At 54.6% G+C, this 24,978-nt stretch overlaps 1 protein-coding gene across 3 annotated transcripts in view; it reads right to left on the bottom strand.

Annotated features, from left to right (window-relative positions):
- Nucleotides 1-10,300: 10,300 nt before the first annotated feature.
- The window catches only part of LMX1B (LIM homeobox transcription factor 1 beta), an 85,190-nt gene continuing 70,512 nt past the window's right edge, over nt 10,301-24,978 (bottom strand). The window contains exons 3-9 of one of the 3 annotated variants that reach the window (XM_004375675.1): nt 15,726-15,958; nt 13,654-13,835; nt 13,404-13,481; nt 13,157-13,247; nt 11,223-11,231; nt 10,904-11,047; nt 10,397-10,554 (exon numbers count right to left, since the gene is read on the bottom strand). In XM_004375675.1, the coding sequence (XP_004375732.1) occupies nt 10,397-10,554; nt 10,904-11,047; nt 11,223-11,231; nt 13,157-13,247; nt 13,404-13,481; nt 13,654-13,835; nt 15,726-15,958 (895 nt within the window). Of the gene's footprint in view, nt 10,555-10,882; nt 11,048-11,222; nt 11,232-13,156; nt 13,248-13,403; nt 13,482-13,653; nt 13,836-15,725; nt 15,959-24,978 lie in introns of all 3 variants that reach the window. The other 2 variants (XM_004375677.1, XM_004375676.1) reach the window with 2 other exon arrangements.

Genomic DNA, 24,978 nt, shown 5'->3' with positions numbered 1-24,978 from the left:
CGTGGGAAGGTCGCCATTGCCAGCACCAAGGACAGCCCCACACCTGCTCCTTGGGCCCCTCTTGGCTCAGGGCTCCAGGCTGAGGGTCAGCTTCCTGGTGGGCAGAATCAAGGGGCCTCCATGAATAATCTTAGCCCCACCGTTTGAGTACCTGGGGTAGGCTAAACCCTGGGCCCAGCTCACTCACTCCTGTGACGTTCACGATGGCTCAATGGGGTCCATGCTCACACCTCAGCTTATAAGGAAACAGAGGCTTGGAGCAGTCAAGTGACTTGCTCAAGGTCACATGGCTGGTGAATGGCAGAGCTGAGTCAGGAATCCAAGTGGCCCTACTACAAAGTCCACGCTTGACAACACTGCACTATGCAGTTCCTGAAGCTGGATGGGGTGGGCACCCCCACACCCCAGAGCCCCAGCCCCCACCAGATCAGTTGTCCCCACTGGCGGGTCCCAGTGACTGAAATGATCAAAATGAATCACTGAATTGGGGCTCCCAGTTGTGACTGTGTCTCATGTTCTGGGAGTATCTACAGTGGGCAGCATGTCCCGAGGGTGGACTTGGACCTTGCTCCAGTGGGGGAGCCCCTCATGTGCCCAGGCAGTGCCACGTCTCCAGGCTGGTGCGTCCTGGGGACCTGGAGAAGGCGAGGCTCCTCTGGAGTTAGGGCAGGGCTTGAACCTGCTGACTGTAGAGGGAGGGGTGGAGGAGAGGAGGACCAGCTGTGTGGTGGAGGCTCAGCCGTCCTCCACTCACCCCTTGTGGCCTGCTTCTGGGCCCAGGACTGGCCGATTCCCCCAGGAACCAGGGCATTTGAGGGGCAGCAGCCTCTCCCAGACATTTATCCTCCCCGAGCCCCAGTTTCTGTATCAATGAAATGGAATAGTGACAGTATCCACCTCACAGTTGGTCTGAGGGATCAGTGAGGTCAGCATACAGAGTCTCAGAGTGGCTGAAGAGTAGCAAGTGTTGCGTATCAAGTTGCTATTACTTTTATTATTTTTTTCCCCTCTCATATTCTCTTGTTTTCCTCTTGGGTCCCTCATGGATGAGCTCTGGAGTCAGACAGACCTGGGTCCAACTCCCAACTCTGCAGTATGGCCTCAAACAGGTTACTTAACATCTCTGAGCCCACTTTAATGGTCTGTAAAATGGGAATGCTCACACCTTCTTCTCAAGGTTGTAATGAGGAATCCACGATATCATCCCTGTAGAGCGCCCCGCACAATGGCTGGCGCACAAAAGCCTCTGTCAGAGGGTTCCTTCCTCGTTCCTTCTTTGGCGGTAATCAGAAGCCTCCGCCCGCGCTGCGCGCTGCGGCGTCTCCTAACCTAGCCGCCGCTTGGGCGCTCACCTGCCTGACTCCTGATCGCCGCCTCGTGGCCTGAAGCGTGACTGCAGGTTTAAAAAAAAAAAAATCCAAACCCGTTGCCGTCAAGTCGATTCTGACTCATAGGGAGTAGGGACGCGATAGAACAGAGTAGCTTCCCCATAGGGTTTCCAAGGAGAGGCTGGTGGATTCAAACTGCTGACCTTTTGGTTATCAGCTGAGCTTTTAACCACTGCACCATCAGGGCTCCACAGGTTTAATAGAGAAATGCAAGCTGACTTCTGGTCTTTCTTGGGGCTTTAGTAGCAAAGCTCCCCAAGGTTTGAGAATAGGAAGGAGAATAAAAGTGGAGTGCTGCCCATGGAAAAGCATATGGGTGTCCTGCCACTGGGCCCTTTTCCACCAAACTCTGTGCTAAGAACTTTCTGTGCATCACCTCATTGCTAATTTGGAGCCAAGTTTTCCAAATGAGGAAACAAGAGGCTCTTGGAATCATGACATCGAGGGCTCCAAGGAATTGAAAATGTGCATTTTCTCTATCTAAGGAGTGGGTACAGGGGCGTTGGTTTTATTATTCCTGTTTAAGCTATAAATCAGTACGTAACATAAACGCCTCAGTATTATTCAGTGTCGTATTGTGTACTGGCTTTACTCCCAGCTAAATCAGAGAACAGGATGTTTCAGGTGTCCTTTCACTGCCAAGGGCCTGAACGACCCCTGGCCTGCCCAGTAATGGGGACCTCATCTCCTGCCATCTCTGGACTTTTGGCTACAACCTGGATGTGCTTTGCCATACTGGCTTCCTGCAGCTCCCACCCCCAAGCCTTTGCTCTGGCTGTTCCCTCTTCCTAGATGACCTTCCCCTGTCTCCTCTTGTTCCACTCTGACCCATCTTTGGAGGCTTAGCCCAAAGCTCTCCTCCTCCAGGAGGCCTCCCTGATTTCGCGAGCATAGGTGATGAGCCCTCCCCACTCTGAGTCTTTTATGCCTTTGTTGTAGCCCCTTCTTGTGATCTCTTCTGTGGGCCAGGGTCCTGGGAGAGTCTGCTAGTCGAGGGATGAAAAACAAAAGGGATGAGCAATGGGGGGGTGGGGGCTGTCTCCATTCTCCAGCTGGGCCCCAGGGATTGTTCTGAAGTCAAAGCCACGAACAGAGTCATGGCTTTGTGCCACCAGGGATCGTAAACCCAAAAAAAACCCTAAACCCATTGCCATCAAGTCAATTCCTACTCATAATGACCCTATAGGACAAAGTAGAACTACCCCATAGAGTTTCCAAGGAGCTTCTGGTGGATTTGAACTGCCAACCTTTTGGTTAGCAGACGTAGCTCTTAACCACTGCACCAGATCCTAGCAGTGGGGAATTCCAGAAGCAGAAGTAGAGGGCCATGCCCCTCTTCCTGGTGCTCAGACCCTTTGAAGGGTGGGCTAGGAGCCATGTTTCTCTCCTGGGATCTCCCCGCTCCCCCTTCTCAACTCCTGCAGGATCCATGGCCTAAATCCTTCCAACCCCATACTCTTGGAAGGAATCATGCTGGGGCAAGTTCTTCTCACTAAGCCTCCTTTTCCTCATCTGTGCAATGGGATAAGAGCTGTTCCGAGTTGTGAGGGCCAGAGAGCTGAAGTCTGCCACTGGCAATGGTGGGAACTTGGCTAGTCTTGCTTCAATCTGCCTCAGAAAGGGGAACCCAGAGGGGGATCTCCTGTACCTTCTCTTGTCCCCAGGGACTCAGCCCCCATTTCCTCCCCCATCCCATGCCTTCACCATCTGGGCCAGGAGGAGAAGTCAGGCAGGTGACAGGGGAGAAATGGATTAGCACAGTCCCCTCCCCTTCACCCCCCCCCCACATTTTTTAGTGACAGGATTTTAAACTGTTGCTGTAGGCAAGAGAGCTGGCCAGCCCACTGCTGGGGAGGGGCAGAGCTCAGAAGCCCCCCTTACATCAGCCTAGACTCAGGGTTTGGATGCAAAGACCTGGTTTAGTCCTGCCTCTGTCCTGGGCAGTCTGGGGCAAGTGATTTAATTTTCTCTGAGCCTTGGTGAGACCACTCTGAAGGTAGGAGAGAGTTTCCTGGGTTCTTGGGCCTGACCTTGGAGGAGGGATAGAGGCCAGTGAGGCTTTCAGCCCTGCCACAGCTGGAAGGGACAGATTGACAACCAAACAGCCCCAGACCACAGGGCCAGAGAATGTGGGCTTAAGGAGGCAGCCTGGGATGGTAGCAAGGCCATGGGTTTGCAGCCAAACCTGGTTTTGTTTTTTATCTTTTCCCACAGAAAAATTTATACATACATTGTTATGTGACCCTAATTGCTCTCCCTGTACTGTGACAGCACAGTCCTCCTTTCCACCCCTGATTTCCCATGTCCGTTGAACCAGCTCCTAACCCTCTCTGCCTTCCTATCTCACCTCTGGACAGAAGCTGCCTGTTTAGTCTCTTGTATCTACTTGAGCTAAGAATCACACTCCTCACGAGTATCACTTTATGTCCTACAGCCAAACCTGGTTTTGAATCCTGCTTCTGCTACCCCTTGTTAGCTTTGTTATATAAAACCAGTCATTTCCTCCTTCTAAGCCTCAGTTTTCCCTTGTGAAACATGGGAACCTTAATATCTGCCTCTTGGGGTTGTTTGGGGAACAAAGGAGGAAATGAATTAGAGGTCCCAATGTCTCTAGATTTCCTGAAGCCATGTGCCTGCTACAATCACCCAGAGGCTGTGAATAGTGACAGCAAAAGAGGGTGCAGGGCAGAGCCTGCCCTCAGGGGGCGCTGGTGCCCATGGGCACTGGGAGAAAATCTAGAAGTGGCTTCCAGGTGATCTCCTCCCACAGGGGTGGGGAGCAAATAGGGAAGAGAAGAGAGCATTAAAACATTAGGTCTGTGGACATGAGGCCCAGAGGCCCCCACATACGGATATACAAACATCTTCACCAACACACAGATGCACATGGTAGACACCCAACTTCATTACAGGCATAAACTGCCTTGCCAGTGATCACACAGCTACATACAATACATAGACACCTGCAGACACCCAACTTCATGCACAACATACTCAGGCAAATAGACACACAGAGCTATCTCTATAAACACAGATACACATGTACACACACACACACACACACACACACACACACACACACACTGATATTCCTCAAGGTACTCTGAGGAACCTTAAGATTTCAAGCAACGCACTTTGAGAACCACTGCTCTGAAATCTCAACTGTCCCTTGAGTCTCTGCCATCCCTACCTCATGCCCCACCCCAGCCACCACATCCCCTGGATCCCACGGCCATGTCCAGTCCCATGTCCTCAAGATTACTCAGGGTTTGGGCCTCGACTTCTTCATTCTCCCACATCCCATTTCCCCGTTTCTCTGGGTGGCTTACCCATCCTGTGCCTCAGTGACTGTCCACCTGGTTTCTAAAGACTCCAGAGCTCAGCTTCTGGTCCCTCAGAGCCCCATCCCTGCCGGGTATTATACAGGACATCTCCACCTCGATGCCCTAGAGACCCTCAGCTCAACGTGTGCAAAACCGATTTCTTTATTCCCATCCCTAAACCACCTCCTCTCCTGTGCCCCATCTCAGTGATCCAGGACCCTTGATGTTGCTTTGGCTCCCCTTTCTCACTAGTATCTCTGGGGTCCCCTTCTTTCTCACCACCCTAGTCAAGGCCATTGTCACCTCTCTCCTAAGTTATACAGCTGACCTCCTTGCCTCCATCCAATTCACCTGATGTAATCAAATTTATTCTCCACTCAGCAGTAAGGCCCTGGGTAGGCTGGCCCTGCCTCCGTCTCATTGCTTCTCCCCCACTCCCAACTTAGCAATTCTTGTGCAGTTTAGGGGAGTAACAAGATTTGCACAAGCCTGGGGCACTCCCATAATCCTGGTCCCTGCAATGCCAGATAACGCCTGTTCACCCAGGTCTCAGCTTCCCATGTAGCTTCTTTCCGGAAGCTTTCTGTGATGCTCTGCCCCTCTAGACGTAGTCAGGTACCCCCTGTAACATGGCCTCATTGCACCTCAACTGAGCTCATATTACACTGTCCCCCACACTAGAGTAGGGCCTCCTTGAGGCAGGGATCACTCATTCCAGTGGCTGGCTCGTAAGGGGCCCTTCATGAATATTAACTGAATGAATAAATGAGTATTGGGGAAGGGAACAGAGATGGCATGGGATGAGTTTGCTTTAAAGAGGGAGATTGCTCAGGATTGGGATAGGATAGGGTTGGGAGGTGATGAGGATTATGGGCTGGGACGGGACAAGGGAATGGGGCAAGACCAGGGACCCCAAGCCCTTCTTAACCTGCTGTCCCTGGCCGCCATTGAGAGAGCTGCTAATGGCTCATGCAGGACTGGCTTAGGCCCAGCAGTGCCCCTCCTCCCAAGGCCCCAACCCCAGCTCCAAGAAGAGGCACTACAGGCGTGTACAGGTTGGTTTATTTACAAATTAACTGATGGTTCGTCTTTTTGTTGTTGTTTCCATTTTCGGCTTTTGTAGTAAGAGGTGGAAGGTGTGAGTGAGAGGGCAAGGTGGGAGTGGTGACATGGCAAACGCTAATAAATAATTTAACAATGACAAGTCATTAAATAAAATGTGTCTGGGGATGGCGGGTGGGCAGTGAGTCTGTACAAGGAAAACAGAGGAACGGCTGGTGGCCTGGACCCTACACCCGGCTGGCTAGGCTCCCGAGGGACCTCCCAGTGGGGGGTGGAGGCCCAAGGGACCAACAAAGAGGCTTATTGTCAATGGGACCTTCCGAGGGCCCAAAGTTGGTGGGTCCGTCCTGCTCCCCCAGGCTCCCAGGAAGCACATGCCTGTGTGAGCGCAGGTCTGTGAGCCTCCATGTGCAGCCGGGTGTGAGTGTGTGTGCGTGTGAGCGTGGGCCCCCTTCCAACAGGGCTGAATGAGCCACAGAGCTGCAGGTGCTCCCGGGTGGCAGACAGGCTCTTCACCGCGGGGAGTGCCCAGAGCCCAGGGCTGCGGCCAGGCAGATAACGGCCAGTTCTCCTTCCCCTGAGGCTTCCTGTGTGTGAAGCGAAAGGGGCACTGGCACCAGATGGGTGGGGAGGCAGCTTGCCTGCAAAGCCCCCAACCATGTGCTGGGGGCTGGAGCCTGGCAGGATGCAGCACACTCCCCACTCCCATCCCCTCTAGGGAGCCTTCTCTTATGGGCCATGCTGGCTCCCTTGGTCTGACCCTTGCAACCACAGTGTCCCTCTGTCTGTGTGGCCTCCCTGTGAGTCTTCCAGGATAGCAGAGCACTTGGGAAGCTTCACGGAGCAGCAGGCAAGGCTCTGGCTGGGGCAGGAGCCTCGGCTTCTGGTCCCTCCTCTGCCCTGACTCTCTGTGTGACCTGGGGCAGATGCCTTCCTCTCTCTGAGCCTCGGTTTCCCCAGTGGGGAAGTGGAGCTTGGCTTTTCTCCAAGACTTTCCCTGCCTACCTCTCACTTTCTGCCTCTTCCTCTGGAGAACAGATGGTTACATGGTCTCTTCCTTTGGGCTTCCCACCACAGGTAACATAGTGCTGATGGTCCCATACCATGGCAGGGGTTTGGGTGATGGTCCTGGCTCTGCTTCCTCCCATGCATTGGGAAAAGCCTGCTCACCTCAGCTCACCCCAAGCCCCAGTGAGCCTTTTAGGCTCCCCTGCTTCTGCTGGGTGACCCTGAGCACATCAGTTCCCTTCTCTGAGCCTCGAGTTCTGCATCTGAGAAATGGGTCTCTAACAACGACTGAACAGGGCTGCAGTGCAGTGTGCTTGCTTCTCCTTCTAAGCACAGAGCTCCTCAAGAGCAAGCTCTGCATCTTGTCCACCTGTGTCCCCGCACCCAGTCCAGGGCTGGGCATCAGTGGATGAGGAAGCCTGTGGTAACAAGCACATCATACTGTAAGGGAGTTGCCTAACTGCTGCTGATGGGGCTTCTCAGCTCCTTCTGGCTTTGACAATCTGAGGGTAATGAACATGAGTGTCGCTGTACCAGCTCCCAGCATGGGTCAGCATATGGAGGGGGCAGAGCCTGGGGTAGACTCAGGAGGGCTAGACTTTGTGATGCCACAGAGCAGGAAGTGGTGACCCCAGGAGCTGGCAAGAGTTTACTAAGAACAAGTCATGCTCCCTGAGCTGGAGGTCATCCTGAAGACAAGGAGGATGACGAGGCAGGCCTAGTGTTCCTGTTCTCAGCCCAGCTCGGTCACTAACTTGCTGTGAGATTGGGCAGGTCCCTTCTTCTCTCCTGGTCAGGTTGTCCAGCTGTAAAACAAGGAGGTTGGACTAGGTGACTCTTTCCTGAGGTTTCTTCCAACGTACAGAGTCTGGGAGAGAAGGGCCAGTCCTCCTGGGTGCTGGGGTGTCTCCCCCGGATATGCTGTGTGCATGAGTCACTGTGCATGTGCAAAAGGAGAAAGAGAAGCATCTCTCAACCCAGTGTGGCTGCCTACGGGACCAGTAGTGGCACAGGACCAAGAGATGGCACAGGCCCCAGGTGGGCAAGGCTGCAGAAGGACCAAGGTCTAAGAACTTTTTGATGCTCTGTTTGGAACCGGAAGAGCAGAGAAGGGCCAGGCTGGCTGCTCAGGCCTGAGGGGTGATGTTGCCCACAGCTTCCCTTCTGCCAACCCTGCCTGTTGAAGAGCTTGATGAGGGTGAGCGCAGAAGCCTGGGATGGGGGAGGATACTGTAAGGGTGGCAGGATGCTGTAGAGGAACAGATTCTCCCCAGTGGACAGAGGAGCAAAACCATTAGCAGTCTGGTGAAATTTGAGGATCCTAGAGCGGGCCGGGCAGAGGGGCCCAAAGGTGGAGAGACACCCACTGTCGATATTTGCTCAAAGGTTGGACTGGGCCACCTCAGGGTGGTGGCCTAGGGCTGGACGCTAGAATTAAAGGCAGGATTGTAAGCACCTGGAAGAGGACACGGTGATCACCAGGGGCCAGCGTGGGGTCACTGAGAACAGGGCCCATCAGCCTGACCTCACCTCCTCTTTTGAGTAGATTAGGGGCTGGTGTTGCTGTAGCCTGTCTGGTTTCCAGCCGGGCATTTGGCAAGGTCCTGCACAATCTCTTTGAGGGAAAGCAGGCTGGAAATGTAGTTGGGACGCACCACCACAAGAGGACTGGTGAATGGGCCAATGCCAAATAGCAAGAGGCCCCACAGTCCAGTCCTGCTCCACACCTTGCCCACCCAGGCCTTGGTGACACACATGGGGCTGACTCCTCACATTGGCAGATGTCCTTAGGAGGGAGAGCAAACCAGTAGTCACAGAGGCGGAATGCAGGGAGACTCCACAGGCTGGACTGAGTCAAATAAGATGAAATGTAACAAGAAAAAAAAAGTCAAGCTCCTGCACTTGGGTCTAAACAATAAATGTCCCCTAAGAACTTGGCTGCTAACCAAATGGTTGGCAGTTCGAATCTACCAGCTGCTCCTTGGAAATCCTATGGGGCAGTTCTACTCTGTCCTATAGGGTCACTATGAGTCGGCATCGACTCAATGGCAGCCGGTTTGGGTTTGGTTTTTTGGACACACAGAAGAAAGATGTGGCTTAGCTGTCATGTGTGTGAGGGCCGGGGGGATTCAGTTACAGGAAGGCGGGTGAGTTTCCAAGGTCATGTGGCCCAAACACTGGATCATGGGTCACATTAACAGAGGCAGAGCACCGAAAGCAGAAGAGGTGATGGGCCACCACTTTTGGCTGGCTGATGTCAGTGGGAAGATTGGGTTTAGCTATTCCACACTTTAGAGGGAACACTGGAGCACATGTGGGGGTACGGTTTTAAGAAGAGCTGAAGGAGCTGGAAAAGCCTGGCTTAGAGAAGTGAGGACTCGGGGCTGAAAAAGGCAGAGGTGCAACCAGGAAAAAGGGTAGCAGACTTGGGGCCTGCTAAAGTAGTGAGCTCCTCATCATTGGAGGTATGCAAGCAGAGGCAGAGGTAGCTTGGGCAGGAGCCAAACATCAGATGGCGTGCCAAGCAGGTAATTTTTAGGTTCCCTCCACCTGGAGTTTCTGTTATTTGGCCTGATTCTACCTGGCTACAGGGGCTCAGTCTCTGCCCTGCAGTTGTCTGGGTCTGGGGCTGCCCTGCCTACCCAGGAAGCCCCTATCGGGGCTGAATCTGGGACACCTCTGGGTCCACTGGGGTGTTTTGACCACACTCTATCCTCACCCCTTCCTCCCATCCTTCCTTCCTTCCACTCCAGTTGCTATAAGGCGGTCCCTGCCCCTATCTGACCTCCTCTCTCTGACCCTGGCCTCGTCAGACATGGATGGGGCAGACCCACACGGCATTTCTCTGTATCTGTTTATGTGTTCGCGGGTGTGCCTTTATGTGCACGTGTGTTGGCACGTGTGTCTCTGTCCCTTGGTGTCCACCTAGGCTCAGTCTAACCCCCCTCCAGGGTCCCCTGGGGACTCCCCCTTGAGGGCAGAGCCGTGGTGCGCCTGGCAGGTATACCAGGCCCAGGTTCCCCACTTCTCTCCAGTTCTAGACTGGGAGGGGTACACCCAGGCTAGTGGGCCTGCCCGCAGAGGCTGTCCCTGCCTTCGCTGGTGAAGGAGGTGGGCAGTCAAGATGGGGCGCTAGCCCAGGATACACAGGCACATTCGCTTCTCACAGGTATAGGCACCGCGCCACACAGCATCGCCCTGGGCATGCACTGAGGGCACTGCCTCAGCCTAGGCCTGACCATGCAGCTGGCCGGACACAGAGAGGATGTTTAAAAAAATAGAGAGAATTTAAGCTTCCCAAAAGAGAGACGGGGAGGGAGGAGGAGACGATGAAGGCCAAGTGGGGTTGGGAGGTGAGTGGCTGTCTGAGAGCTCTGGGTCCCTGGGGGTGACAAGGTCTCTGTGGGCAGGACACATCCCCTGCCCAGGCTGTGCCCCTCTTTCTGTCCGGCTGTGCCCAATGGCACTTCAGCCAGGCCCGGCTGGCCAAGGGGAGGGCACCGTATGGCTGTCTGTAGAGTCTCTGCGGGTGGTGGGCCAGGAGCGCAAGGCTGGCTACTGGGGCCTGCTGTCCCTCTGGCCCTGGCCCAAGCGTCCGTGCGGCCTGGCTGGCCCTCAGGAAGCAAAGTAGGAACTCTGCATGGAGTAGAGGCGGTCGATGGGGTTCCCCACGCGGGCCTGCAGGGAGCCCACGTCTGAGGAGCCGAGGAAGCAGTCGCTGAGGCTGGTTAAGGAGGTATCACTGTCGATGTCGTGGAAGATGGAGTCGTTCCCTGTGGGGGGGGAAGATGGGGCGTCAGGACCAGGGTGCCTGCTGCGGTTCCTGGGGGCCCTGTCTGTCCTGCAGGCTGTGTGGCCAGAGGCCAGGGAGGGAAAGAATGACCTGTTCACCAGCGTCTGACTAGAGAGGCTGGGAGCCGTGGTGTGGGGCCCTCAAGGGCGCCCCCTCCTGTCAGAAGGACGTGGGGGTGCTGTGTTGGCCGGGCCTGCCTGGGCCCTGAGGCGGGAGGTGGCTAGCATGGCTCCAGGCCTGCCCTGCCCTCCTGGGCAAGGTAGGGGGACGGGGCAGTACTGGGGATGGCGGGGGGCAGGGCGGCTTACCATAGGGGTTCATGTGGTCACCTGGCATTTGGGGCGGCGTGAGGCCCTGCTGGAAGGGGTCACTGCTGCCGTAGGGGCTCTGCTCCATGGCCACAATTTGCTGCTGTGGCGGGGCCAGCGGCGTGTAGGAGGCCATCATGCCCTCCATGCGGCTGGACAGGACCTCTGGGGACAGAGCGCACTTTCACTGACCAGCCCGGCCTGCCCCATCCTGGCAGCCCTCTGTGGAGCCTCCACAGATGCACCCCAGAGACCCCTGATCACTGCAGGAGTGCCCCAACCTCCCTATCAACCCCACACTGACCCCACAGTCCAGGGTGCCTGCTGCAGTCCCTTGGACCTCCTCCGACTCCTCCAGGGACCCCACCCTGGCTGAGGTTGCCTCCAGCCTTATGGGGCCCACAGGTCTACTAAGCCCAGACATCTGACTCTCCAGTCCCTTCCCCCAGGCACACACTTCAGCTTGTCTTCCAGAATCAGTTCATCAAAGGCCAAACAGTCCCACCCTCTCCCCTCCTTCCTTTCTCCAATGGCCCTATCCTCAAGGAGCTCACGGCCCAAGGGGGAGACAGACCGCTAAGCAGGTAATAATGATTCCACGAGTGGGTGCGGTGATCAGCTCTCCGAATCTGGGCCCACCAAGCAGGGCCCTAAGCTGGGACAACAGGGTCCTGAAAGGCCTCCTAGAGGAAGGGGCCCCCAGCTCCCATGTGACTTAAAGAACCAGCAGGTGTTCAACAGGCTGCTAGCAGGGGGCAGCATTTGTGCTGAGGGACAGTGGGAACAAAGACATGAGAGAGCCCCATAGGGTCAGGGAGTCTTGGGTGTAAGGGACAGAGAAGGTCCACATTGGAGATAGACGCCCCTCACGTATGCGGTCCCAAGTGGCCTGGCTGAGTAGGGGTTTCCCCTTGAGATTGTCAGCAGCCAGGGGAGGGTCTCGGCAGGGGAGACCATGGAGAAAGCCTGAGAGAGAGGAGAGCTGAGGTCAGCAACCAGTGGGGAGGAGGCTATGGGAGAGGGGCTGGGGTCTACATCTAGGAAGTTGTAGGGGAAGACAGAGGAGGAGGGCCTGAGGGACACTGGACAAGAAAACAATTGTTCCAACTTGGCAATGAATGGAGCAGGTGGGGTAAGTGCAGGGCAGGAAGGGTCAGAGGGGCCCCCTGGGTTCCTGTCTTGGGCAACTGGGTGGACGGTGGCTCCATGTACTGAGATGGGGGGGCAGGGGGTGTTGTGCACATGTGGCAGCGTGAGCAGAGTGTGTAGTACAGTGTGGGCCGCGATGCGTTTGAGGGGACTGTGGAACATTCTTGGGGAGGCAGTGTCTAGGAGGCAGCTGAGAACACAAGACGGTGAGACACAGAGGAGGCTGGACTGTCCCAGGAGAGAGTACAGAGGAAGGGAGGGAGAACTGGGCTCTCAGGCTGTGCACTCAGAAGCCCTAAGGCCAGCCTGGGCCCTGGCCTGGCCCCATAGTCCTGAGTACAATGGCCTGCCCACCAGTACCCCTGACCTCTGCCCAGGGCCCCCATCTCACCTGGGAGCAGGCAGCTTTGGGGCCCCCACCTCACTTCGGCCGTCCCGGGGAGCTCCCTGCACCCCTTCCTTCAAGGCCTTGGGGCTCTCACGAGGGTGGCCGGAGCCCCTTGACTCCATGCCCCCATGGGGCCCGGGAGACCAGCCCTGGCCCAGATTCTGATGTGGTAACAGCATTTTGGCAAAGCCCAGTATCGGGGGCCCTGGCCCCTTCCCCTTAAACTGGCCCCTCACTACCCAGCAGGAGCTCAGGACTCCCAACACCCTGAAAAACTTGGAGATTTCTGTTGCAGACTTCCACTGAATTTGACTGTGAGCAGCAAGCTAGTATCGTGTGAAAAGCGCAGGCTTTAGAGCCCCACACTTGGGGTTGAGGCCTGACTTTGCCCCCTTACTAGCTGAGTGATCCCGGACAAGTCCCTTAATCTCACTGAGACTCAGTTCCGTCATCTGTGAAATGGGCTATGGCAATATCCTTCCTTGCAGGGATTTATGAGAATTAACTGAGATGGAGTGTGTTGAATGCTAAGCATGTAAACAGTTGCTGTTTTGATTGAAGAAATTCTGCCACCCTTCCAGGCCGCCCACCCAGCCATCTGTTCTCCCTGTGGTCCCCACCACTTCCCTCCTTTATTGATCTTAGTTGGTTCCAAGGCAGAAGTTCCCCGGGCTCCGAACATCCCTGGTTGAAGGTTTCTTGGAAATACTGTACCAGAGACTCTGAGCCCAGGGCACCTTTGTCCCCAGCCCCCGGCTCACCTTGGCCCAGCCGCTGGGAGTTCTGCTGCTCCTGTTGCTGCTGGTGCCTCCGTGCCAACTTCTTCATCTGCGGAGGGAGCACAGTTATGCCAGTCCTTGCCTCCCTGACCCCGAGACATTCCTTGTCCCACCCACATCTGCCCCCCTTGTCTGTTGCCCTGTCCCCCTCTACTCCCACCCCTGCCCAGAGCCAGTGGGGGTGGGGCAGGAGGCAGCCTCTCACCTTTGCTCTTTGGTTCTGAAACCAGACCTGGACCACACGCACACTGAGGCCCGTCTCTGCCGCCAGCGTCTCTCGGACCTGGCCCGAGAGAGAGAGACTGGTCAGGCCCAGCAGGGGAAGCAGCTGAGAAGTTGTGGGGGGGGGGAACTATGGGGTGGATGGGGAGGTGGAGGGATGTCTCTGCCCCCTGCAAGAGCAGAAGGGGCGACCCGGGCAACCCCGGACCCACTCCATCCCAGCCACCCCTCACCTTCCTGCAGGGCTTGGAGGAGACCTCAAAGGAGGCCTTGAACGCTCTTCGCTGCTGCGTGGTAAGAATGGTCCGGGGCCGTTTGGGCCTCCGAGGGTCCTTCCCGTCGTCCCCGCTGCCCTTGCTCTGGCTGCCCTGCCCCTTGGCCGGCTTCATGTCTCCATCCTCGTCCTCGCTCTTCACTGTGGGGGATACAACCTGGCCTGTCAGGGCAGGGCCAAAAGGCGGTCCCGGGTCCCAGCCTTCTACCCTCAAGCAATTGCTGCCTGATGGGATCCCATCACCTCCTGCTGACACCTGCCATGGCTCCCCAGTACCCTTAGGATAAAGTCTGCCTCTTTCCCCTGGCCCACAGGCCCTGCCTCATCTGGTCCCTCATCTGCTCTCCCCTGCCTTGCGTGTGTGACCCTTTCCCCAACATACAGCCCTCACTTCCTTACCCTGGCCCAAGGCCCCCAGGCCTGCTCTGCTGACCACACATGCAGGCACACTGGAACATACTTGAGCCAAGAGCATGGAGAGAAGATGCTCCTGTTTGCCAGGCCCTTTAGGGTGACTTAGGGTCCTAAAGTCACAGGAGGCAGCCAGTGGCTCAACCTGAGGAAGGACTCTGTCACTATAGTGAGCTCCCTGTCCATCTGTCTATTCCTGAGCAGGCCACCACTGTGTGCCATGGATAACCACAGGCACAGACACATGCACGCAGACATGGCAGTTGCTGCACACACATTCAGAACAGAAATACAGGCCCCGTGAAGGGCAGGTACAGACACCTGCACATAGACCCAGATGCACACTCATGGTTGTGCCCATGCTGCTGTGTGTGGATACATATGGAAGCGTGCCAGGTATGCCGGCGCTCACACATGTTGGCCAGTCTGCTGGCCTCATCCTGCCAACAGATCCGCTGAAGAAAGATGCTGGCATCTGGAGCCTTATTCCAACCCTAGGCTTACCCTGAGCCATCTTGTCCTGCTGCCCTCTAGCACCCTGGAGACCCCAGCCTAGGATACCAGCCTTAGAGAAAACCCGTTCCCACTGCACTAGCCCAGTGCCAGCCAGGCACGAGGGCCCTGAGCAGAGAACCCAAGGAGCCTCCTTCCCTCAAGCTTCCGGGGACTAAAAACTGACAGGCAAAGACGCACACAGCAGACGTACTCTCAGCGTATTCCTGACCAAAGTGTGCACACGCAGACATGCATACTCACCCACAGGCACACACACCTGCAGACTGGCATGTGTGCCCACAAAGGCCCAGGCTCACGGATGTATTCACAGATGTATTCACATATGCACACATATGCACACAGGCCCATGCTCACAAGCAGGGACACACCAGCATGCACACATCTGAGCAGGCACACACGTGCACTCCGAAGCAGATACACATGCACTCACCCAGAGACACGCCTACCCTACCATGCACACACTACCACTTCTGTGCCCAGAGTGCTGGGTCTCAGAGATGCCAGCCTCAGATGGATGGCAGAGCCTCCCCAGCCCACCCCCTGCTGTGCCTCCCGCTGCCCCGCATTGTGTGTGTGTGTGTGTGTGCAGCCACATATATAGGTACATAGAGCATCTGTGTGCACATGTGTGTTGGTTTGTATGTGTACATATATGCATGTCTGGGTGTGTGTACACATGAGTGTGCATACCTGGGTGCAGGCTTTTGTGTGCTTAGGTATATGAGCACAGGTCTACACACATATGCGTGCACATGTATATCTATTCCTGGGTATGGGTATCCAAATGTACATTTTATGTGTGTGTGTATTTATGGTCATGTGTATGTATAGGTGCACAGGTACGTGTGCCCCAGGTGGTAATATCCATAGGTGCATTTTGTGTATTTGTGGGTGTGTGCCCACTAGTGTCCACATGCACCTGCATGGGTGCACGTGTGTATGTGAACACCTTAGTGAACACATGCACGTATGTGGGGCATGCATCTGTGTCTAGCTCAAGTCCCAGGGTCAGGAGTAGGCCTGCTCTGGCTGGGACACCCCTCTGCAGCACCCTGCCAGGCCCTCCTCTCCGCTGCCTGCCCCAAGCTCCAGACCAGGGCTCACCGGAGTCAGACTCGTCAGGGCTCACGGAGCTGAGCAGGTCCTTCTCCTTCTCGTAGTCGCCTTTGCACAGTAGCTGGCCCTCCTTGAGCACGAACTCGTCACCCTTGCGTAGCTGCCGCTCACACACGCAGCAGCAGAAGCAGCCCAGGTGGTACACACATTCCAGCGCCCGCATCACGAACTCAGTGGGTGCAATCTTCTCCATGCAGCCGCTGCACTTGGCCGCGAAGAGCCTGTGGACACACAGAACGGGTGTGTTGGGCTGGGCTCAGGGCTCCCTCTCAGAGGCCACTGCCCATTAAGGGCCTTTTCCTCCCGCCACCTTGACCCTCAGGCACAGGTAAGAGAGGCCCTTCCTGGAGACAGAGACAGAGAATAGGAGGGCCCTGCAGCCCTACTCCTCCTGCTGAAAGTCCCCAGACCATTCCGGGGTGCTGCATCTCAGGCCCCTTCCCATTTAGACACAGTGGCCACTAGAGGGCAGTGTGCAGGGTCAGCCTCAACCTTTCCAGAGGGCCAGGCCGACCTCTGCCCTGAGGGGAAGGACAGGCAGCCCACAGGTCCTATCCACCCCCACTCTCGGACCTGCTCAGCCTCCTCTGTGTTCCTCCTACTTCCTCACCCCCACATCCAAGCAATTCCCAGTCCTGTCCAACCCACCAACTAGTCTGGGCTCCTCCTGTCCTCCCTAAGCCGCTGCCCCAGTCTCCTTCCTGAGCTCCTGGCCCCTAGTCTTGCCCCCTCCAACCCACCTCCACACAGAAGGCAGAGGAATCTTTCTAAAACACGCATCTGATCATGCTGTTTCCTTGCTCTAAATTCTTCCATGGTTCCCTAGTACCCTTAGGAGAACATCTAAGCTCCTGAGCCTGGTACTCAATGCCCTTCTCTTATAATCCTCTGCTCCCCCAGGCAGTGGCCCCATGGAACAGCCTTCATTTTCTCCAAAGCAACATCATGCTGGCCTTCCAACATGTCCTTTCTCTGCTCCTTGACTTGGCTAATGCCTACTTACTCTGTTTCAGCGTGGGCATATCTGCCAACAGATATTTACTGAGCATGTACTACCACATGCCAGCCACTATTCTCAGCATTTTATGTGCAGAAACTAATGTAATCTTTGCAACAGCCCTATGAGACAGGAATGGTTATTAACCCCATTTTAGAGATGAGGAAACTGAGGCACCAAGAGGCAGAGTCGCTTGCTCAGGGTCACATGAGTAGTAAATGATGAGCCAACTCCAGAGCCTGGATCTGATCTGGTTCCTCCATGACATAGTGGTTCCATCTCCGAGACAAAGCTGGGCGGGGTCTGCACGTGCCTCTGGCCAGCGTGGGCAGGCAGGTCTGGGCAGTGGGGCCCCTTCTCTGCCCGGGCCTGCTGACCACTCCTCCCAGCCCCTCCACCCTCATCATGTGCCCTGCTCTGTGGGAACTCAGCCTCAACAACACTTTGATGGAAAAATTTATGAAGAATCAAATTATTGCTGCTGGGAGGGAATTAAAACCATTTTTCATTCCCCACATCCCTGGGCCACGTCTGCGGGCGCCACCTTGGGAGTGCTGCGCACATCCCATCCCTCTTTATGGCCCACCATCATGGGCACAGATTACAGCTGCAATTCTCTACTAATCGGTTCTGGAACAGACACAGTCATAAATGCGAGGCACTCAGCCTGCCTCCCTTCCCCGGGCTGCCATCAGTGCCGCCTACAGCGAGCTGGTGGGGCACAGTGGACAGGGCCAATCTGAGCTCTGTCTGCCACCCTGGCATGGACAAGAGCACTCAGCTTGGGGAGCAACCTCAGTGACCCCTGGCACCCACCTCTGTTCTACCCGGCAGGCTCCTACTCATCCTGCAAGGCGCAAATCCAATGCCACCTCCTCTGAGAAGCCTTCTCTGATGCCCCAGTCTGGGGGAGGCACCTCCTCTATGCTCCCTTCTAGCCTCAGTTCCCTCTGCTGTAAAGTAGGGATGTCAACAGGACCTCCCTCAAAGGGCTGTTGTCAGGATTCAGTGATACTGAGCATGTAACTCAGTGAGTAAGTATCTCATTGGAGTGGCAATAGGTGTCCCTGTCAGCCCCAGCTCCACTGGGGTTCCTTAAGGTGGGACCTTAAGGCTCTACCTAGTCCTCAAGGAGGCCTCAATGAGTGTTCACTAAACAGGTAAGTGAAGGCTGGGGTAGCCTGGGCACAGCCAAGCCCAGGCCAGGCCTCCGTGTCCCAGGCAGGCAAGACCTGTTAGGCCACACTGCACCTTTGTGAGAACTAGAAAAGGCACCCTTCCTCAGGACATTGCTGTCCTGCACCAAAGTGCACAACTCCATGAGCGGAATGTGGGCTGCATTTCAGTCCTATGTAGCCCTTTGGCTCGGCACCCTTGTGCAGAGTACAACCTGCCCAACTGTCCATGGCAGCGGAGGCCCATTGTAGTTCTCAGGCCCTAAGGAATTGAGCTGGGGAAGGAGCCCAGGTGTGCAGAACCTGCTCTCTGACATGGAGGACGCTCCTGCCCTATCCCCCCCACCCCACTGCCCCTCTGTCCCCTCCACACCCTCTACCTCCCGACCTAGGGGCGCCACTGAGTCTGCAGCCTCTGTAGCTTGTGAGTGGATAGGGACTGGCTGCATCTCTGTGCCAGCATGGAGGGGCCTGGGTCCCAGGGCCAGTGTCATCACACCCAGTGAGGAAGCCTTCTCAGGCTGGGGGAGGGGGGTGGCAGGGCAGGTGACCCGCATTTGCAGGCGACGCTACTGTGCGGGCTGCACTCCGAACGGTAACAGCCGCGCTAATGCCTTGGCAGCAGGGGTTCGATTGCTACTTTCTCCAAACTCATCAACACAATCTATTATTAATACTTCTCCAAAGGCTCCGTGCCACCATTACCGAGGCAGCGCCAGCCACTCGGGGCATCATCTGTTATCTAGATTGCAAAAACTCGGGAAATAAAACAAACCGCGTGCACTTTATAAACGGAATGTGCCATCCGTTTGGTCTCCAAGCATCTCTCCACCCAATAAAACATCGGGGGGGGGGACGCCATGAAATACTCGCTCCCAATTACAGGGCTGTCTTTGTCTACCATGCTGGGTTGAGAGCTGCTAACTGTGGAGGTGGGAGGAGTTAGGGGGCACCAACCGCCAGGGTTCCCTCCTCTCTGCGAGCTCTCATCCCCTCCCCCAATTCCTCCCAACCTCCCGGGAACCACCCACTGAGAAGGTCAAGCCACAGGAGGTAACGTGGCTTGGAGTTCAATGCCTGGTTCCAGCACTTGCTGGCTGGTGACGGGGCAGATAATTTCTTCTCTCGGAGCATCAGCTTACTTATCTGTATAATGGGCTCAACAACATTGCCTGCTTTGCAATGTGAAAATGCAATGAGCAGTTGGGTGTAAAGTGGCTGGCACAGAGGGCGTGTTCTGGACTGTGGCAGGCTATATGAGGCTAGGGGCAGCCCTCTCCCCCATGAAAACTGCACGGAAGCTGCAAATCCTGACCGGAGATGCAGAATCGCTCAAGCTGGAAGGCTCTGAGCCTTCTGCCTCCCTTGCCCGGTGGGAAAGGCCCTGACAAGAGAGGAGAGGGCGCTGAGTTTGGAGCCCAGGTCCTGATTTCAGTTCTGACTTGGACACTGACCAGCTCTGTGACCTTGGGCCAGTCTTAGTCTCAGTGTCCTCATCTGTAAGATGGGGATAATAGTTCCCATTCCTCAGAATTGTGCTGGGGATCCAAGATGGGTGTTTCTGCTTCCCACACTTGGGTGGGAAGCCAGGACAGGGCAGGCCCTGGGAGTCAGGGCAGGTGGGGGTGCCGAAGCTCTATCCCTGTTGCACCTCATCTCAGGCAGGCCTCAGGGCAGCCAGCCCAGGAGTAGCCTGTGGCTTCCCCTCTATCTACTCTGCCCTCTCAAGTACCATTCTCCCCCCTCCCCCCTTCCCCTAATCTGCATGTTCCAAATCCAGGGAACAGTTTCCTCATGTCACAGGCACACGGGTTTATGGGCAATCTACATGACCTCCCCACCACCGTTGTCCATGTAAACTGCCACACCTTTGCTTATACTGCCCCTACAGCCTAGAACACCATTTTCCCCCACTCCCAACCTTTGCCTGGCAAACCCTGCTAATTTTTTAAGGATTTAGCTTGGGCATCACTTCCTCCAGGAAGCCCCCTCTCCAGTCTGAGATAGATGCCTCCCTCTCTGAGTTCCTTGTCTTTGTGCCCCCTTCTCCATTATAGCACTTACATAAGGACTCCACTTTATGTATTTCCAGGTCTGCCTTCCCCTTCTCCCTTTCTGCCATGGCCACCTCCTCTGTATCTACAGAGCTGAGCACAGGGCCCTGCACACATTAAAGTGCACAATAAATGTTTGTAGACCGAATACTGAACTCACCCAGTCCGGTTTGGCTTGTATGGAAGGGCAAATCAGTCCCTACCCAAAACCTGGTCTAGTGGGAGTCCTGCCCACCTGCCTCGGGGAGACAGTGCCTCCTGGGAGTGGGGCAGAGTTTGGGGTTGTGAGAAAGGAGAGCGCCCTGGAGTGGGCAGCCTGGGGTTCTATCCTGTTTCTATAACTTTCTTGCTATGTGACCTTGGGCAAGACATTTAACCTTTTTCTGGGCCTCACATTCTTTATCTGTAAAATGGGAATGGTTATACGAACCTATGGGTCATTGGAGGGTCAAATACATGTACAGCCCTTGGCACTACGCCTAGCATGTAGAAGGTGCTTGGCACTAGCTGCTGTCTGCCTTTCCTCTGCCCCTTTTTTTTGGTCCCATGCATGTCCAGAAAGCTTCTGTTGACACCCTTGCTGGGGTCTTCGTGTTCCTGGAACAGCCTCTCTGACGCCGGGCTTACAGGTCCTGACCATCCCTCCCTCTCACCACCACTATGGGTTCTGGATCAACCCTTCCAGCGGTGGTTTGGGCCTCTGTTGGCCTAAGCTGGACAGAGCACTCCTGGCCTGCCTCATTGTCTGTCTGTCTGCCTCTCTTATTAACATTTATTGAGTGCTAATAATGCTTGGAGCCCTAGTGGTGCAGTGGTTAAAAGCTCGGCTGATAACCAAAAGGTTGACAGTTCCAATCCACCTGGCGCTCCTTGGAAATCCTATGGGGCAGTTCTACTCTGTCCTATAGTGTCACCATGAGTTGGAATCTGCTTGTCAGCAACGGGTTTGATTTGGGTTTAATAATGCTTATTATCTACCTGCATCAGCTCATGAAGTCTGCAAGAACCCTAAAAGGAAGATGGTATTTCTGTTCCCATTTTCCAGATCAGGACACCAGGGTGCAGGGCGCAGGTTACTCCTCCAAGTCTCCACAGCACATCAACACTGTACTCTCTCTCTCTCCTGTTCTGTGCATCCAACTGTTTCTTAGCACATCAATTACCCGTGCCCTGTGGCGTTCTGGGTACCATACCCATCTGTCTGCTCTCAAGACTGTGAACCTCCTGAGGCAGGGATCCCATTCACCCCAAGTCTTTATTGCTTAGCATGAGTCTGGCCCCCAGTAGGTAGAGTTGAGTGCATATATGTGTTTTAAAAACCAAAATGAACACCTCCTCCGCCAGTAACCACCCCCACACGCATCATTTTTTCTTTTTCCTAGTAGGATCATCTGTGGTTACACAGTGAAACATTCCATTTTTAGGGATATCCCTTTCTTGAAGAGTCCCAGGCTGTGAGAACACATCTCCATCTCACTCTGAGTTTTTATTGGTTTATATGTTTAATGCTCAATTTATTAAACTCATAAAGCTAATAAACAAAACTCTGAAAACCAATTTTTCTAGAGCATTTGAACATGAATTACAAATCTGATTAATTCGTTTCTCTTACACCATTAACAACTGCAGAGACAAATGCAGTCCAGCTGATTCTTTGACTTCGAACTTCAATAAATTTGGCTTCCTAATGTCCCCGGGGCACTCCAGCCTCTCTGCATGGGTCTTCATCCCCAGATATTGGGGTCCATACAGCATGCACCAGTCTTGGAATCCTAATGAGTCCCTAGTACTGGGAACTTGCAGAAGTTCCTTCTCCTTTATGAGCCTCAGTTTCCCTATCTGCCCAGTAGAGAGAATGATAGAGGCAACCTTACAGGGCCAGCCTTATAGGGCTCAATAAATGGGGGCCATGAGAACTGTCATCATCTTTCCAAGACTTCCAGCACCCATTCACCGCTCTCACTAAGTGGAAGCTCCCCCGCCTCCTCGTCACTGTACTACCATTCTCACACCCTGCCACAGCACTTTACAGTTTATGAAGCCTCTCGTGGGTTCTTAAAACAACTCACACCCCATGTTTGTACCCTCTACTCTCAGTGGGTGTCCCCCAGCCCTAAAGATAACCCTAGTCAGCACCTCCCTCACCACCTCAGCAGTGATTCCCGGCCTTTGCCACCCTCCTCCAGCTCTGTAACCACTGCATTCCTGTTCAGTGGACTGTGTCACCTCCCATTTCATAAGGAAACAGGTGTTTTCCTCCTTAGGGGTGGAAACACCCAAAGTCTTGTCTTGCTTCCTCACCAGTGCAAATCAGATCACATGCCCCCTTCACTTCAAAATGTCCAAGAGTGCCCAACAACTTCAGACTAATGTCCAAAGACCTAATCATGGCACTCAAGGCCCCACTCACTCCTGCCACACCTGGCCTCAAACCCTCTGTTCCAGCTACCGCGGCTTCCCATTGCTCCCTTAAAACAGCAAGTCCCTTCCTGCCTCCTTAGCGCTTAAAATTCCATCTGCCTCCAAGACCTATCTGCTCTTCCCCTTTCCTTTGCTTCTGGTTGAACTCCTCTTTATCCTTCAAGACCCAATTTAAGTGTCACCTCTGTGAAGCCTTTCCTGATGCCTACAGACCCAGCCACTCTCCAGCTGTTTGTGTGTTTTATGTCCCCCCAGAGCTAGGAATCAGGAGCTGTATCTAATCCCACCCCCCACCCTGGGCTCTGGCATTGAGTAGATAGTTAGTGTTCGTTGAATGAATGAACAACCTTGTGAGAAGTGAGAAGGGCAACCAGGTAGGATAAGAGAATGTTGGATACTCCACTTCTGAGGGTCCAAGAATGCCACCAGGTAACAAGATACGTGAACTCGTCCTCACCCTACCCCTTTGTAACTACCCAACTCAGAATCCAGTTTCCTAACTTTTAACAACGAAGTTCCATGCATGCCTCCTGTTAGGCTGGGAGTCCTGCAGCAACCCCACTAACTGTACCCTCATCCCAAGTACATGGGGAAGGCATGGGGGGGCATGTTTGTCCTTAATGATTTGCCCCTGACCATAGCTGATTGGGCCAGGCCTGGACACCTGACAGGAGGTGGGTCAATTGAATCTGCTGTCCTTGTGTCTCTTCCTTCTGCTCACCTGAGGGCCCTTCATCAGGCCTCCGCCCTCAGGTGTGTGGCTTTCCACACCTCCAGCAACAGCTGTGTGGCTTTGAAGTCGTATCCTTTCTTGGAACCCCAAATTCCTCTTCTGTAAAATGGGGCTGTTAATCCCTCCCTCACCAGGTGATGGAGAATCCAGTGAGTTTTAACCCATATGAGAAGCCCAACCCAGTGCCTGGCACAGTAGTGACCTCTACAGGTGTGTGTTCCCTCTCTCTCCCCAGTCTAAACCTCACTGTGCCCCCCCCCCTCCATGCAGGCTGTAGAATTTTCTCACCTCAGATTTCAGTCTGAAGTCCCCTGATCAGATCCTTGGGTCTGTACTCTTCCTGTCTGTCTGTATATCCCTTGGTAGGTGTCATGGTTTGAATTATGTGCCCCAAAAAATGTGTGTATCAATTTGGCTGGGCCATGATTCCCAGAATTGTGTGGTTGGCCTCCATTTTGTGACTGTAATTTTATGATAAAGAGGATTAGGGTGGGATTCTAACACCACCCTTACCCAGGTCACATCCCTGATCCAATGTAAAGGGAGTTTCCCTAGGGTGTGGCCTGTGCCACCTTTTACCTTACAAGAGATAAAAGGGAAGCAAGCAGAGAATTGGGGGACCTCATACCACCAAGAAAGCAGTGCCAGGAGCAGAGTGTGCGGAGAAGCTCCTAGTCCGGGGGAGCATTGACTAGAAGGCCGCCAGAGAGAGAAAGCCTTCCCCTGGAGCTGATGCCCTGAATTTGTACTTTTAGCCTACTTTACAGTGAAGAAATTAATTTCTCTTTGTTAAAGCCATCCACTTGTGGTATTTCTGTTGTGGCAGCACTGGATAACTGGGACAGTAGTTATGGGCATCTGTCAGACCCTCATCCAGTGTCACATTGGGGACCAGGCAGATTCTGGGCCTGATTTCCTTTAGGACCTCTCCAGGCCCAAGCCCCACAGCCCTGAGACTGTGTACCCCACAGCCCCCAGAGCAACCACTGCTGGAAACACCCTCCTCCCTCCATGGGGACCACAAGACTTGGTCCCTGGAACTACAGCCCCTCTGTCCCCACTGGCTACACCCTCTTGCATTCACTCAGCAAAATCTATGGAGGTGGACTCTAAGCCAAGCCTCGTACAAATGCTGGGAGAGAGATCAAATTTTGCCCCACGGGAGCTCCCACAGCAGTATGTGTGCTTCAATGGGGTACACTCAGCAAGCTGGGAGGCACAGAGAGCTGTGATGGTCAAGCTGAAGAAGAGTGGGGGACATGGAGGAGGTGACATGATACACTGTTAAGAACTTGATTCTGGAGGGAGAAGGAATGCATTTGAAGCCCAGCTGCCTGACCTTGGGTAAGCCACCTCCAGTCTTTGAACCTGTTTTCCCATCTGAAAATGGGATCACAATTCCCACCTTACAGGTAAGCACAACAATGTATTAACCACTCTGCACCACATCTCCATCTAGGCTGGTGGCAAGGCTCCCATGAGGGGACGGTTGTAGAGCACTTAGGACAGGGCCCTGAAGATGGTAAGTGTGCAGTGATGGGGGCTAATGCTATTATTCCTCGTGTGATTGTGATGTCTATGATGATTACTGAAGGATGAGTTGGAGTTCACAGGAGTGGGGGACAGGACCTTGGATGCTCTTGGGGGCCCAGCTGCTGCTGCCAGAGTCTACCTGTCACTTGGAGGAGCTGATGGGGTATGGAGCAGGCAGAGGGAGCTGCCTGGCCTTCCTGTCCGACTCGCTGACATCTCCCCCACGTGCCTGCCGCGTCCTTATCATTCCGGGCGTAGCTGTTTTTTATTTTGAGACAAAAAGGGGCCTGTTGATGGGAATCCAACTCAAACCAGCTGCAAACATCTG

This window comes from Trichechus manatus, unplaced genomic scaffold (genome assembly GCF_000243295.1).
Source record: "Trichechus manatus latirostris isolate Lorelei unplaced genomic scaffold, TriManLat1.0 scaffold00038, whole genome shotgun sequence".
NCBI classification, from domain to species: Eukaryota; Metazoa; Chordata; class Mammalia; order Sirenia; family Trichechidae; genus Trichechus; species Trichechus manatus.
Note: the sequence above shows the minus strand (reverse complement) of the source record. Positions and strands in the feature narration are given on the sequence as shown.